This window comes from Sciurus vulgaris, assembly GCF_902686455.1.
Source record: "Sciurus vulgaris genome assembly, chromosome: 4".
NCBI lineage: Eukaryota > Metazoa > Chordata > Mammalia > Rodentia > Sciuridae > Sciurus > Sciurus vulgaris.
This window is the reverse complement of record NC_136464.1, coordinates 102,989,397-103,006,345: the sequence shown is the minus strand read 5'-3', so window position 1 is coordinate 103,006,345 and position 16,949 is coordinate 102,989,397. Positions and strand designations below refer to the sequence as shown.

General features: G+C 40.9%; 1 protein-coding gene across 6 annotated transcripts in view; it reads left to right on the top strand.

Annotated features, from left to right (window-relative positions):
- The window catches only part of SPATA13 (spermatogenesis associated 13), a 354,900-nt gene that overhangs the window by 273,144 nt on the left and 64,807 nt on the right, over positions 1–16,949 (top strand). For 5 of the 6 annotated variants that reach the window (XM_079138816.1, XM_079138818.1, XM_079138817.1 and 2 more), the window contains one exon: positions 1,669–3,450. In XM_079138816.1, coding sequence (XP_078994942.1) covers positions 1,669–3,450 — 1,782 coding nt within the window. Of the gene's footprint in view, positions 1–1,668; positions 3,451–14,983; positions 16,213–16,949 lie in introns of those variants that run through there. The other variant, XM_079138820.1, reaches the window with a different exon arrangement.

The following is a 16,949-nucleotide window of genomic DNA, read 5'->3' as shown; positions in this document are numbered from 1 at the left end:
TACTTTGCTCAAGGTCAGATTCCACACTTGAGAAGAGTAAACTATGTGGAGATCTAGTCTCAAGGTCTTTCTACAACTTCCTCCTTCCCTCCTGCCTTTAATACTGCTTTGGAGGTAATATCCTTGACAGGCCTGTAAAGATTGTTAGAACTTGATTTGTCAGGGTCATGTCATGCTGGAACTGGAGTCAGATGTTTGGGGTACAGATCCCAGCTGTTCCTCTGTCTCTGCTCATTAGTTTAATGCATTGGAGAACAGCATAGGCACTGGAGGGGCAGCTGCAGGACCCCTAGACAAATGACCTACCCTGCCTAAGTGTCTATTTGATTGTCTGTAAAGTGGTAATCATGGCCCAGGGTGGTGGCACATACCCGTAATCCCAGTTACTTAAGAGTCTGAGGCAGGGGGATTACAATTTCAAGGCCAGCCTGGGCAACCTTGTGAGACTCTTTCAAAATAAAATAAAAAGGACTGGTGCTGTAGCTCAGTGATAGAGTGTGTGTCTAGCATGTGTAAAGCCCTGGGTTTAACCCCCAGTACTGCAAAAAATATGAAGTGGAATCATTTTGCTGACCTCTGAGACTTGCATGAGTCCTCAGTAGTGTGGTGTTTTTCAGGACCTTAACATAGGTTTTAGACATGTAGTGAGCACTAACTAAATGTTAGCCTCTTGTAGTTAGTATCTGTCATTCATTCACTAATGATTTATTGAGAATGTGCGGGCCATGATGTGTGAGTACTGAACAGGTCTCTGCTCGATGGGGATGAAGATTAAGGATTGCATCACTTTCACTTTGGTGGGCAAGGAGGGCTTGGACCTGTGAAGGAGGGAGCATGGAGACAGGTGCGTGTGTGGGGAAGTGCATAGACCAGGTGTGTATGGTTGTCTGGGCAGTATTTGTTTAATTTGAATTCTTATGTCTAAATTTTTAATACTCGAGACTCCACCCCACATCTCTTCATTCTGTGGCCAGTTAGAATTTGTTGAAAAGTCTCTTTGCTAACTGTGTTTTCTTCACAAATTCTGTCCTCATGCTTCCTTGGCATGGTCCCTCCTGCCATGTGTCCATGCAGCTCTGTGCAGCTCTCTCTTTCCTGGTACTTTACAACCCTCTTTGACAGAAAGTAGCTAAGAGCATCCTGGTCCCATCACATTCTGAGCAGCAGTTCTTGCTTAAACTCTGCTTGTGTGTTGGCTGCATTGCATTTAACAGACTGGCTGGCATTTCAATGTGACACATCTTGAAGTTTTTTTTTGTTTTTTTTTTTTTTTTTTTTTAGTATTTGATAATAAAAGACTCAGTTCAAATAAAGAAAAGACACAGTCTTGGTTATTTATTGCCTTGACATGTTCATTCCGACAGTTTTTCAAAAACTTTCACTTAAATAGGTTTCAGCAAATTCAGGAGTTCTTAATATTGAATGCACCAACCCATAAACTGTCTTTTTCTTTTTTAGGGCTATATGTTTGCATTCTTCCCTTTGATTTATTATGAAATGAATTGAAAAAAGGAAAAGTTCAATTTTAATTTAGAAGTTCTTATTTGATCGTGGAGCTTCCCTTTCTTTTTTCCTATTAGCAATCGTTAAGCAAAGTAATTAGACCCTGATTATGAAAGCTCCTTGGTGGGCAAAATGGCTAACTGTCTGCTTTATTTTCTGCTGCAGGCAGTGGCCACCTCTGCAGAGCCCCATGAACACAACAGGTGTGAAGGCCAGGCTGGCAGCCCTGGAGATGAAGGCCTGGAGCTGGGGCTTATGGACACAGGTGTGTACGTGGGTCTGAAGCACACTGCACCGTGGCCACCGGCACCCTGTCCCAATAATATGACAACAGCTCAGAATGGCCATGGACAAGGTGCTGTGGCCACCTGTTCAACTTCAGATCCAAAGGACCCCAGAATGGTGACTAACCTAGCATGTCAGAATGGAGGCTGTCGGAGCAGCCCTGGCAGTGACACTGAAGCCTCTGAAGCCAGAATCAGCCCTTCCAAACTCGTGCGTCTGTTCTCTGTGAGCCGGAAAAGAATGAGTGCCAACCCTGAGAGGCCCCGTTCCATGGTCCTGATGGGGAATTCCTCAACATGGAATGCACTGGCCTCCTTCCGGAAAATGGGATCTTTTAAAAAACTGAAGTCCTCTGTCTTTCAAGGAATTCAGAACCGGGAGGGCTCAGGTACCTCAAAGGAAGATACATCAGAGCATGACCTGGGAAAAGCCATCCCTAATGGTGCCGCCGTGGGAATTGATGCTAGCAGGTGTTCCTTTTTGGGACCGTCAGATGACCTCCACAGGGCAGGGGAAGGGGCCACGTCTGATGGCTCTGACCCAGAGGATGTGGACGATGCCTTCCAGAGGAGTACCCATCGCTCCCGCAGCATCCGCAGAGCCTATGGCCTGGGCCGCATCAATCTACTGGATTCTGAGAAACATCACACCCCTCAGAACCATGTTAGGCCCCTGTCCCCCATCATTCAGGAGCCCACCCTGTGTGAAATCCTAGTGAAGGACTCTGAAAACAATAGCATCATCTACAGGAGGAGCAAGAGCACAGACAACTTAAACTTCCTGAAGAAAAGTTCCTTCAAGCGAAAGTCCACCTCCAATCTCGCAGACCTCCGAGTGGCTAACGAAAAGCAGACACCCCAGCGGACCCTAAGCAGTTCGTCTGCAGACTCTGAAAAACTTGGTGGGTCAGAGAGAAGGACAAAACGCTGGAAGAGCCCCATAAGGGCCAAGGACTTTGACAGAGTCTTAAAACTTATGAGCAATGTGACCGATGCTGCCTGGAAGAGAGAGGGTTCCAAGAGTGGGGCCCCATCCCCCAGTGAGGCAAACCTCAGACTCCGGCTCCACAGCAGACTGCATGATGACTATTCACGCCGGGTGTCCAGCAGCACCGAACAGGACAGGAGGCGAGGTGTGTCTCCTGGGCACAGTGCTGTTGCGTCCTGCCCCGCAGCCCCTGGCTTCAGCTCCGCCACTTCTCAGGAGCCCCGCATGGACGTCGACACAGCTGTGTTCCCTCTTGATGCCCCAAACTCCCAGGCATCAGAAAATGATAGTCCCTCTGCCAGCAGCCCCTCAAGTCCACTTGACTCAAAAGTGTTGAGCAAAACCTCTAATGAGCCAAATGCAGGCAGCCAGTTTACATTTGACCCCAGGCAGCCTCCCACCCCTCTCAGACCCACCACGCCCAAGCCCCAGAGCCCTCAGAGCCCAGGGACAGGAGGCACCAAGTGTCCCAATAGTCTCAGCGCGCTGTCCCTGAGTTCAGTGGAAAGCGAAGAAAGGGTAGAAGATTCCACTCAGAGGGAGCCAAGGCCTGTGTCCTTCCAGGACTCAGTGCATGCTGCATGTGGTGATGAAGATGGCAATGGTAGTGGTGGTGGCAGCCATCCTCAGCTGAGCCTTGGTGGGACAGCCAATCCTGAGGAAAAGAAGGAAGAGGTAAGGGTCTGGGTGGGGGTCCCTCCTGTAAGTGGCCCTGCTGGGTGACCAGTGGTTGTTCACAGTCTTCATCTCACCTGGAGATTTCCATGCTGCTCAGGGGGGTTGCCCTTGGTCGTTAACTGTCATAGTGACTGGTGGCCCTGTGTCAATCATGTCACAGTTATTAGTGGAGAGGGGAGTTGTCAAATTGCTGTTCATCAAGTTCAGAAGTGATTTCTATCTCTTTTTTAAAGTGAATTGCTAATGTGTGAAATTCCTTGAGTTAATATTTACCATTCCATTCATTTTACTGCGCATCTATGATGTGCTAGAGTTTGGAAGGGTAGGGACATTCTATGTGGCTATTAGGGGTTCTTCATTTTTGAAACAATTTTTATTACCCACATGGTTCTTTTTCACATTTTAAACTGTTTCTATATCCTTTTCAACAGAGTTCTTATAAATAATATTGTTTGTGTTAGGAGACCATTATATGTCCTAAGTCTGTTTTATTTCCTAGGAATGAATTAGAAACATGTAGTTCAGTACCTGCCAACCTCCAGATGTTTGTTCAAAGTGATTTTTATGATGGTTATTGTTCTTATTTTTAAAATAGAACTTAAAGTATCTCATGAATTGAATCAGCTAATAACTGTCAGCGCTACAAGAACAATGTTCTTTTCACATTCTGTCACACATCCAGTTTTACTTTACTGTGTAATTTTCACTTTATAAGTGAATTCAGTAATATTATCTTGCACAGCTGAAAGATGGAGAAATGCATCCATGTGTATATAGTGCAAATAATTCTTCACATATATTGCTAGAGTATTTTACAGGTGTGAATTGGCTTGCAGTGGGGTGGGGGCAACCCGAGCAACTGTTCTTTCCCTCTTATTCCTGCAAGAAAACCTCCGTTTTGTCTGACTGCCTGAAGATGAACAGCTAGGTTTGCAAATACACAAACCAGGGCAGCCAGTGGACTGTCCATTTTTGACCTTTGTTATCCACAGACACCTAGATGGTAGAAACGTCTGGTAAAACCTATAAAGTAGAATTATTGCAGAGTACTTTCAGAAGTTCCAAATCAGCTTAAAGGATCCTTGGCGCTGGGGATCCCTGGGTAGTCAGAGAAATGAGGCTGCCCCATTGTGTGATTCTAGGTTACTATGGAGACCTGAGGGCCAGTCTGCTTTTCAGAGCTCTCCCATATCAATGACCATTTGCTCGTTTGCATATTTTGAAAAATTCCTGTGGAACAGTTGTAAGACATAGAACTAGTTGCCAACCTTGGTAAGGACTTACAGTTCAATTGACTCTGATTTAAGTATTTTTTTTTAGTTGTAGATGGTCAGTCACATTACCTACCTTTCTTTTCTTTTCGTTCCTTTCTTTCTTTATTTTGTGGTGCTGAGGTTTTAACCCAGTGCCTCACATGAGCCAGGCAAACACTCTACCACTGAGCTACAACCTGAGCCCCTGGCTCTGATTTTTTAATTGACCAAAATCTTTACTTGGCTTTGAATTACTATAACAAAATACCTTACATAGGCTCTGTGATGTCAAGAGAGGGTTTTATTTTGGCTCATGGTTCTGGAGGTTTAAGATTGGGCAGCCCCATTGGTTTGGGCCTCTGGCAAGGGTGCCACATCATGGTGTCAGAGGGAGCAGTCACATCTGAAGCCAGAAAGCAGAGAAAAGATGAGTAGGTCCCACAATCCTGTTCTAAGGCATGTGCCCAGTGCCCTAAAGACCTCCTACTAGCCCTCACCCCTTAAAGGTCTATAGCACTTCCCAGTACCATCACCTCGGGATCAGGCTTTTATATTGAACCTTTGTGGGGCATTCAGCATCCAACCTATAGCCTTGGGTGAAATGAAGTATAACATTCCTTCCACTAGACACTCTTTTCTGCCCCACTAACGCTTGGAACCCTGCCTCCCTAAAAAAGAATTGATTTGAGTCTAGAGGGCTCTTTGTGTTAAATTTGGGGTTTTGTTTCATTTACAAAATTAGTAAAAATAAAAAAAAAATAGAATATTTCGTTCCTGCTGGGTGTGTTGGCACACATGTCTATGAGGCAGGAGGATCACAAGTTTGGGCAAATCAATTAGGAAACCTTATCTCAAAGTGAAAAGTTTTTAAAGAGAGCTTGGAGGTAGCTCAGTGGTAGAGTGCCGCTGGGTTCAATCCCTAGTATTGAGATTTAGAAACAGAGAAAATAATTTCATCCTTGAGTGTAAATTAAATAAAGATAAGCAAAAATTAGTATTAAACTGGTCATTTACTTGCCAGGGTGATTCTGGCCATTCTGTATAGTTATACATGCATATTTGCTATTATTAGTTAAGTATAATTTGATTTCTACCCACAAGGGATCACCAAAGACAGAAAGTAAAAGAAACATTGGTATTAAAATTCAGTTTATTAGAAATGCACACATGTTCTTGGTTCTACAGATTTGCCTCAAGATGTTCATTGCATTTTTAGGTTACATTCATTTCCTCAAAATTCTTATGTAGCATATTAAGCTGCTTCTTGTCCCCTGCCCCGCTACTACCCCAATAAGGAGGATTGTATCTAGGGGTGCTCTACCGCTGAGCTACACCCCTAACCCTTTTTATTTTTTATTTTGAGACAGGGTCTTCCTAAGTTGCCAAGGCTGGCCTTGAATTTGTAATCCTCCTGCCTCAGCATCCTGAGTTGTTAGGATTACAGGTGTGTATTACCACACCTGGCTCTCTTCAGTGGTTCACAAAAATGTCCAAAGGAGAAAAACACAGGGAATGGGAGCTCAGTGGTAGATGCTTGCATGGAATGCTTGAGGCCCTTGGTTTAATCCCAAGCAGACAAAGAGACAAAGAGAAAATGTAATGATGGTTTACCCTTGCATCTTATATATTGGGAATCATCAATGTTACTTATAGAGAAGTACTTGTAAACTAGGACCTAAAGCCTTTAATTTTGACACTGAGAAATAGAAACAAAGTGAAACAAATAAAACACTGCAAACTGCAAGAATTTTAACCTTCATGGTTTAAAAGCAGTTTTTTAGAAATTTTATAGCATATAGAAAATTAAATTTCAATCTTTACTATATTTTAATATATGTGGTGTTACTTATTATTTTGTTCATTGCAAATATGATTCTAGTTATAAGCTTAAAGCAAATTTAAGCAGTGTTTATTGTTAAATGTAAAAAGGTTGAAATCTTCATGTATTTTGCCATTATTGATAATAAAAATTATAATGAACTTTCATTAAGGAAAGTTAATATTTAGAATTATTTATTTGTCGCATACCACCCTAAAAATGATAGAATTATCTTTGGAAAATTGTAAGCAGTTTAACAAGATGGTGTATTCCTGTGAAAAAGAACTGGGAAAATGTCATGCTACTTTCATTTGTAAGACACGTTCTACTCCTGCCACCTAGTGGTCAGCTTTGCTGTAAGAACAGCTGAATAGTCCTTAGTTTAAAAATGCAGTTTGAGAGCTAGGGATGTAGCTCAGTGGTGGAGTGCTTGCCTAGCATGTGCAAGTTCCTGGGTTCCATCGCCAGGACAAGAGAGGGAGGGAGGGAGGGAGGGAGAGAGAGGGAAAGAGAGAGAGAAAGAGAGAAAGAAAGAATCCTTCTGTCTCAGCCTCCTAAGTCACTGATTACAGGCATGTTCCATGGTGGCACATTGACCCAGCTTCTTAAGACAGAGTGAAGTTAGGATTTTTTTTTCCTTATCTCTTTTTTGATATAACACTATGTTATAGTCTTACAAGAGATTGAGAAGTAGTTTGGAGTCACTCTGATTTATTTTTATTTTTGTTTGTTGATTTTATTTATTTGTACCAGGGTCATTTAACCACTGAGCCACATCCCCAGCCTTTTTAAAAATTTCAATTTTTTTCTTTTGAGATAGGGTCTCACTAAATCCTTAGGGCCTTGCTAATTTGCTGAGGCTGATCTTGAACTTGTGATCCTCCTGTGTCATTCTCCCAAGTCTCTGGTATTATGGGTGTGTGCCACCACACCTGACTGATTTTTTTTTTTTTTTTTTTAATGCCCAAGAGTTAAATTCCAGCATACCTTAAGTTCATTCAGTAATGTACCAAATCAAATTTGTTGAACATCTTATAGGTGCAAATGACCAATTAGCTATAGCTACATAAGAAAATGTGGGTGATGCCAATAGGATTAAGCCCAAATGTATCTACATCACAGGACAACTATGTAGAATGGAATAAATTCCACCATAGAGGTAAAGCAAAATGCTGTGAATTTCAGTTCTCACCCAATTGTATCAAATTAGTACCATTCCATAAAGTCTTGGGGATGATCAAATCTGATTTGAAGAAATGGGATTTCTACCACTAGTTATGAAGAGGACAGGGGGGCTTTAACGAACAGATTATGTGCAGAGATTTCTGTTATTGTAGAAAAAGGTATAATGTAATTTGGTTTGATATAGTAGAATAATCCAATTAAGCCCATGTCACAAACACTGTTGAATTCCAGAGCAAAGCTACTATACAGTTCTTGGTAAACACTGAGAAGCCAGGAACATTTTATGAACAGAGATGAGCCAGGCTCAGAACTGTTTTAAAAAATCAATCTGCCTTTGGTAGAAAAGGGAATTAGAAATGGGGGGTGGGGGTACAGCATTAGACCAGGAAGAAAACTATCAGGAGCCCAGAGGTGATAAGAACCTGAAATTGTTAGGGTGGACATGGAATATGTAAGGAAGGAACAGGAGTAAATAAAATTGTCGAAGGCAAAAATCGCATAATGAATAGTGAGATCCTTTGTCAGTGAACACCTGCTATGTGCCACATATAAGGAAAAGAACGGTTAAAAAGAAAAAAAAAGCTACAAAGCTGCTCTTATTCTCCTGGGTTCATAGTCTAACTGGCAGACTGAAGTGTATACAAGTAAGTATGATAATAGTGATAAGGACCCCAGCTGGGAATGTACAAAGTGCCATGGGGGCACTAAAGGTGCAATTAGTAACTCTGGGCAAAAGTGGCAGAATTAGGTAGGACAGCCAAGGAGGGTCTCCAAGAAGGGATAGGATGGGGGCCGAAGGGCAGCAGTTGAGGAGTGGATGGGCCTTCCAGGCTAATGGAAAGAGATGAAGAAGAGAGTCCCTGGACCACAGCTCTATTGTTTTCTTTATCTCTACATTTTCAACTTTCATCTTTCTTGGCCATAAACCTGGGACTGGCAAGAATTCCTGCTTTCACCTGTGGACTTGGACTTTACCCTCCAGGCTGTGGAGAGCCAGTGAGAGTATTTTGAGCAGGGACCACAAAGGGACTTGTGGGACTGAGGCTGACCAGGCAGCTTTGTAGAAAGGAGTGGATGGGGGCAGCCAGGGTACAGTGGTGACCCTAACTAGTCTAGTCCAGAGGCCATGAGACTTGTACTAAGGTTATGGAAATGAACAGGGGGGAGTAGGTTCCAAAAGTACTTAGTTTACATTTCAGTAAGTATGTGAATGATTGACAGGTGAGAGAGGGCAAAGATGACTGGTGACCCTGAGATAGGTTGTGTTGGGATGCCACCAGCCAGGCAAACCACAAACACTATGGACTGGGAAGAGAAAGGAGGGGATTTTTTTGTGGTACTACTGCAAGCCACAATATCACCAAGATAAATTTTTCCTTCTGTGTGTAGTAATAAAATGATCCAGCAGGTGAATAGGGGCTGGATTTGTATTTAGGCCTGCTTCCAATTTGAATGAGCATCGTGGAGGTTAAGGATGGGGACAATTCAGATACAATGACAGCTCCAAGGTCAGGATGCTTGTTCCCTGTGGACTGATCAGAGGTGAAGATCCATAACACAGTATTGTCTCTTTGTAGGTCACTTAGACTTTGCAGTTCAGGTTGGTCAGATTGCTAGTTGGGAAGCAGTTGAGAAGTTATCAGTAGCAATTTTACAGAGCTGCTGTAGAACCAGAAAGACAAAGCTGCATTATAAAAGTAAATGTAGTGATCCCAGAAAGTCTGCTTCAGATTGTTTTTAGCAGTTTTATGGAGGCAGAATTTTCATAGCATCAAATTCACCCATTGTAAGTTTGTTGATTTTAGGAAATGTATAACCTAAGTCCAGTTAAAGGACATTTACATCTCCATGAAGTTTTGACCCTTTTGCAGTTAATCCTTGTACTAATCCAAAACCAGGGAACTACTGGTCTGCTTTATGTCCCTGTACTTTTTACTAAGTGAACAATTCAATGACATTTGCTAATTTATGTAGTTGTGTAGTCATCAGCATTATCTAATTTTAGAACATTTCTACCACCTCAGAAAGAAACCTCATGCCCATTTGCAGTCCCCTACTGTTCCCAGCAAACCCCCATCTACTTTTTTATCTTTAGTTCTGGACATTTCCAAAAATAGAATCATATAATATGTGGTCTTTCAGGATTGGCTTCTTTCACTGAGCATATTCTCAAGATTGACCTATGCTGTAGCATACATCAGTACTTCATTCCCTTTTTTTTTTGGGGGGGTACCGGGGATCGAACTCAGGGCCTTGTGCTTGCAAGGCAAGCACTCTACCAGCTGAGCTATCTCCCCAGCCTTACTTCATTACTTTTTATGGTGAAATAGCATTCCATTATATGGACAGAGCACATTTTTAGAGAACTGGATTGTTCTTACCTTTGGGCTAGTATGTATAATGCTTCTATGAACATTGACATACAAGTTCTTATGTGGAAATATGATTTTTCTTTCTCTTGGGTGGAATTGCTGGATCATTTGCTAATTTCAATTTTGATCATTTAAGGAACCATAGAAGTATTTTCCTAATGATACACTATTTGATTCTCACCAGCAAGTTATGAGGGCTCCAATTTTCCCACATCTTTGTCACTACTTGGTGTTGTGGATTCTAATCCTTCTGAGTAGGTGTATAGTGGGGTTTCCTTTTGGCTTTAGTTAGCACTTCTCTATTGACTAATGATATTGACCATCTTTTCATGTACTTTAGTCCTTTATATATCTATTCAGATCTTTTGTTTGTAACTTTGCTGCATTTTTTGTCTTCTTATTATTGAGCCACTGATATTTCCTTACATATCTGGGATACAAATTGTTTAGCAGGTATATGATGGATTAGAGTTCTCCAGAGAAATAGAACTAGTGAAATATGTGTGAGATTTACTGTGAGAATTGGCTGATGGGATTGTGGAGACTGAGTCTTACCATATGCTACTGCAAGCTGGAGACCCAGGAAATCCAGTGATGTGGTTCATTCCAAGTCTAAAGGCCAGAGAATGGGATGGGAGTGTGAGGATCTAGTGTGAGCCATGGAGTTGAAGCCTCAAAACCCAGGAGCTCCAATAGCCCAGGGCAGCAGGAGATGGATGACCCCCAATCCATGAAAGAAGGGAATTCTCATCCCCCAGCTTTTTTATTCTATTTGGGTCCTATAACAAATTGGATGATGCCTTCTGCTGCTGATGAGGGTCAATCTTCCTTACCCTGTCCACTGACTTCAATGCCAGTGTCTTCTGGAAACATCCTCAGAGACACACCTGGAAATAATGTTGTACTAACTATCTGGGTATCCCCTAACCCAGTCAAGTTGACACATAAAATTAACATTATGTGAACTGTAAATATCTCCTCCCAGTCTGGCTTATCTTTGTTTTATTCAATCATGTCTTTTAAAGAGTAGAAGGTTCTAGGTTCTCTAGGTACTCTCTCTCTCTCTCTCTCTATCTATCTATATATATATATAAATATATATATATAATTATATTTATATATAATTATATATATTTATATATACATATATATTTATAAATTATATATAAATATATATGTATATGATATATATATTACATCTATAATATATATTATATATTAATATATACATATATATGTGTGTGTGTATATATATATATTTTTTTTACAGTAGTGTTGAGAATGGAACCTAGGGCTTCCAACATGCTAAAGCAAGTGTTCTACCACTGGGTCATCCCCCCATCTGTTTCTAGTTTTTATTAAAGTCCAATTGCAATTTTTTTGTGTGCTTTTAGTGCTTAGAGGTAAGAAGTCTTTGCCAATCCCAAGGTCACAGAGATTTTTCTCCTAGATTGTCTTCTGAAGGTTCTAAGGCTGCTCCATTTTTAGTGATTTTTGTGTATCTTATGAAGGTTCATTCTTTTATTTATGGACATCCAGTTTTCTCACCTTCACTTATGAAACTGCCTCTGGTTTTTATGCCACAAAGAATGTAAGTTCCCATACTCCACTGAGTTCTCATTCATTTTTCTCTGACAAAAATGTCCTAGAATCTGAGTCATAGTAATTGTAACTGCAATTGGAAAGATCATTTTAAAATATATCATTAGTACATTTAAAAAATAGGTTGGGAGTGTAGCTCAGTGGTAGAGCATTTGTTTAGCATGCATAAGACGTAGGTTTGATCCCCTGCATTTATTGGGCTGGGGGTGTAGCTCAATTACGACTTGTGCTTGTCTAACATGCTTGAGTCTCTGGGTGCAATCCCTATACTGCCAAAAAAAGAGAGATGGGCTGGGGATGGGGTGTCCTTACTTTGTTGCCCAGGCTGATTTCAAACACCTGGGCTCAAGTGATCCTCCTCCTCAACCTCTCTAAAAGCTGGGATTACAGGCCCAGGCCACTGTGTTGGACTTAGGAGTTATTTTTATTCATTGCATGAAGTAGCCCTTTGCTTTTTTTTTTTTTTTTTTTTTTTTTTTTTTCTATTTTTCTTTTTGTAATATTGGGGATAAAAACCAAGACTCACACTGCTAGGCAAGTGCTGTAACCACAGCCTCCTGTTTTTCCTTTTTTCAGTTCAGGTGACATTGCTCACTTTTATAGAAAATACCATAACAACTATTTTTAATCAACTATAAATGACATCATATATCATACGTGTGTGTGTTTAAGAAGATTTTTTTTGCAGTGCTGGGGATCAAACCCAGGACCTCAAGCATGCTAGGTAAGTGCTCTACTTCTGAGTTTTATCCCCAGCCCTGCATATTATGTTGTTATGCATGATAAACTTTCTAAAGTTTCTGAAACACTGGACTAGGGGTGTCGATCAGTGTTTGAGTGTTCACGTCGCCTGCTCAAGGCCCCGCATTCACTGCAAAATAAACAAATGTTTTCTTATTTAATTAAGGCCGTGTTTTAATTTGGGGATAGCAAAAGGCATACTAAAATAATAATGCACTAATAAAAACATTTATTAAAAGTGAAGACATGCAAAGACCTTAACCAAAATTCTAAAATATAGGAATGTAAATGTCAGTATTCTCTGAGGGAAATTTTAACTTGATGATTAAGAAATGGGTTCCAGTATATATATGTTTCTCCTGTTCTACTTTTATTTTCCTCAGCTTCCCTGTAATAATTAAGATCAAAGAGTATTCAGGATGGGAATTAATTTCCAGCCTGCTGGGTGACACATGTGCATTTTGATGTGTCTGCAGTGGTTATTGGAAGAAATACCACAGGTTTTGTTGGCAGAAAGGCAGGAGTATATAGGACTTCGGGCCACTCTGTAAACTGAATATCACCTGTGTTTCTTGCATCCTACCCAGTCTGGGGAGAAGGCAACCATTTGGCATGAGTTCTCCCTTTATTTAGAATGACCCAGTGCTATCCAGTGAAGAGAAGAAGCTGATGAGTTAGTTGGTGCAGGCGAAATTGAGGGAGGGACTAGCTGTTGGCAGGATAGTCTTTAAGGCTCAGACTTTTCTCTTTCTGAATACGTAAATATATCCTGGTTCTTGTCTTTAGCCCCTCCACATAGGGTAATTTATCTGGGATCTTTTGATTATTTTCCAAACTCACTTAAAATCCTGGGGCATATATTTACAGTACACACAAAATGGGACTATGCAGACTTTTGTTAATTACAACACATTAGTTTTCACTTAAGGGAAGTTAGGTAACGAGCTGTACAGGTCAAGCATCCCCAATCTGAGTATCCAAATCCATAATATTCCAAAAGCTGGGCATGATGGTGTACACTTGCAGTCCTAGTGATTGGGGAGGCTGAGGAAGGAGGACTGCAATTTCAAGGACAGCCTGAGCAACTTAGATTGTCTCAAAATACAAAATAAAAAAAGGAGGTTTGGGTAGTTCAGTGGTAAGAGTGCTCAGGGTTCAAATGGGGACAGAGGGCGTAGCTCAGTGGTAAAAGCACCCCAAGTCCAATCTCCAGTACCAGGGGAGGAAATTTACAATTACTTTCAAGTTGGGTATGGTGGTGTATTCCTGTGACCCTAGCAAGTGGGGAGACTGAGGCAGGAGGATGCAAGTTCAAGGCCAGACTGGGCAACTTAGTGAGACCCTATCTTAAAAAAAAAAAAAAAAAAAATGGATTTGAGATATGGTACCTCAGTGATAGAACATCACTGGCTTCAATCCTCACTACTGTGAAAATAAAATTACCTTCAGGCTATGTGTATAAAGTATATATGAAATATGAGTGAATTTTGTATTTATTTTGGGCTCCATGCTGGTACATACAAACATTCCCAAATCCAAAAAACCCTGAAAGTCTGGAATCAAGCATTTCAGATAAGGGATACTGGTAGTTCTAAATAGTAAGCTGTGACTATTTGGATTTTATAAGATATAAGGATTCAGGCTTCATTTTTCTGAAATTGGATTGCAACACTGTTACCATAGACTCCTTGTAAGTAGTATGATCTATCTTATAAGAACTAACCTAGTTGTATCCAAAGGCTCCAAGAAAAATTAGGGAGTGGAGATTTTATTTTTATTTTTACTAGCCTCTGGCTAAAATGTAGCATTTCCTTCTGTTATGAATGTTAACATCTAAGCAGAACAATTTTAACAATACCTGTGATATTGTTAGATCACAGATCTTTTCACATTGTACAACAGTCTTTGCTGATGTCTTGAAACATCTCTTCTTTTACCCTTTAATACTTCAGAATATGGCAGTTATTAGACCCAGCGCTAGTCCTGTTTATCCATATCTTTTGTTTATTACTGCATAACATTTCTTTCAATGTGTTGATAATTATGATACAGAATCCTTGACTTAGCAAATAATCTCTTTTATTCTGTGCATTTAAAAATGGGATTCTAAGAATGGCATCCAGAACGGGTCTGTGGGTTTCACCAGATGGCCATTTACCTGTTATCAGAGACTGATAACTGTAGTTTTCACTCCTGTTCCTCAAAGCATGTCTACATCTTAGGGAAGAGAAATTCAGAAAGTTCTGTTTTCCCTCTAAAAGAGTGGTAAACCAACAGTGCAGTGTCACAGAATGGAAAGGACAGAAATTTTGAAATCGGGTACACTGGGTTCTAAGATAGACTCCTTATTCTGGCTCTGTGATTGTGAGCAAGTCATTTTATTTATTTTAACCCCAGGGTTTTTTTTTTTTTGCGGTGCTGGGGATTGAACCCAGGGCCTTGTGCTTGCGAGGCAAGCACTCTACCAACTGTCCCCAGCCCCAAACCCAGGGTTTTAATCAATAAGATGTATCAAATAGTACCTGCCTTCTGGGGCAGTTGTGAAGATTCAGTAATCTCTTGTGCAGGCTTGGCATGGATCTGGCACATTGGGGCCATTCATATTTTATTCCTATTATTGTCACATCCTCTTCAGCATTGTCACCTCCATCTCTGTAACAGTGCCTGAATTCCTTATGGCGTCCAGGGCTGTGGAACCCTGAGGGAAATCTGGGAGGCTAGCTTATTCCATTAGCATGCACGTTGGGAGAAGCTTTGTTTCTATCACAGTCCCTTTGCTTTAATTTTTTTTTTTTTAATCTTCACAATGCATCTTTAATTTCCTTGCCTATAATATTTCCTTCTGAATTATCTTGCTGTATTAGTTTACTGTGGTGTCAAAACAAATCACCAGAAACTGGGTAGATAAAAGCAACAGACAATTTTTCTCTCTGTTCTGGAGGCAAGTTCAAAGTCGAGGTATGATGGGCAGGCCCAAGATCCCTGCAAAGGTCTTAAGGAGGATCCTTTGCCTTATCCAGTTTCTGGCTTGGTGCACCTTGGTTTTTGTCGGTGTATCACTTCATTCTGATCTTTTCATGGTTTTGCTGCCTTTTCTGTTTGTCTATCCCTAGTGTCCCTCTGCTTATAAGGGCAGCAGATATTAAATTAGGTTCCACCTAATCCAGGGTGACCCCATTTTAACTTGGTTACATCTGCGAAAATCCAGTCTCCAAATAAAATCACATTTACACGTACCTTGGGGGTGTTTGTGGGGGGAACACAACCAACCCACAACCCTTGCTGACTGATTCTGTGAGTCAGGCTTCTGAAGAGATGCATGTAAAATCAAGGTACTTTATGTAAATTTGTTTTTCTCAGGTTCATAATTTGCTTTCATTATGATTTCAAAACCAATTTGAAGTGTCTAACTGTAGGTGACAGCCTATATTAACTTCATTTTTGTAAAATAAAAGAAATCTCATATAGAAAGAAAATCCTGCTGACTAGGAAAAGTACTTTAAAAAGTACATGGAGAAGCAAGAGTTAAAAGGGCAGTCACTCCACTGCAAAGTCTGTGTACAAAAGTTTATGACTTGGGTGTGAATTGACCACTCAAGCTTATGGAGTCCTGGAGTGATCCTAGCTGAGACTGCTGGATTGCACCAGGCGGGGCTCTGGCCTGGCCACGTAGGCCCCTGATTACAGGGCTTTAAAGGCAAGAAAATCTCTAGAGAACATGGACGTGGTCAACTGCTTGTTCCTTCAGTGTGTCTGTGGGCCGCCCCTGCCCATGGCCAAGTCAGAGGTAGGTTCTCAGCTTGTAGGAGAAGTTTGTTGGTGTCTGTGTTTTTCGGTTCACAAATATTCACAAACTGCACTCCCTGGAATGAGTCTGGGCCGGATTTCTGGAGTATGTAAATTTTGCTTTAAAAAAAAAAAAAAGGTTTAGTTTGCTCTGGGGATGCGGCTGGCTCAGTGGTTGAACACTTGCTGAGCATGTGCAGGTCCTGGGTTCGATCCTTGCATCAGAAAACAAACAAACAAACAAAAAGATTTGGTAGAATATCCCTCAGAGGTTTTTTTTTTTTTTTTTTAAATAAGGGATTTAACTCTCTTCTTCCTGAGATCAAAATTTGAATATAAGCTGCTATCTGAGGGGTTTCCCCCATTCTTCCCTCTGTACCTAACTGGGCATGAAATGGACATGTTAGTTTTAGGTATTATTCTGTTAAGTAATTTTTGCAGTTCGTAGAACAATCCATGCTTCTTTTGTATCTTCAGTAGAACTTTATAAGCACTGAAAATCAAACTTTAGTTTGTTTTTATATGTGTCCCCTATACAAACACAATAGCTGACACTGAGGTGTGAGGTGTTGAAGGAACAATCCCGTGCCCCTTCACCTGCTGTGTAATGGCCTGCTTTGGGCACACCTGCCTTCATTTAGCCCTGATCACTTCCTGGAGTATTTCCTTATTTTCACCATCAGTAAGAAAAAAAATAGGCTGCATATTGCATAAGTGCAACAATAAACTAAATTCCCT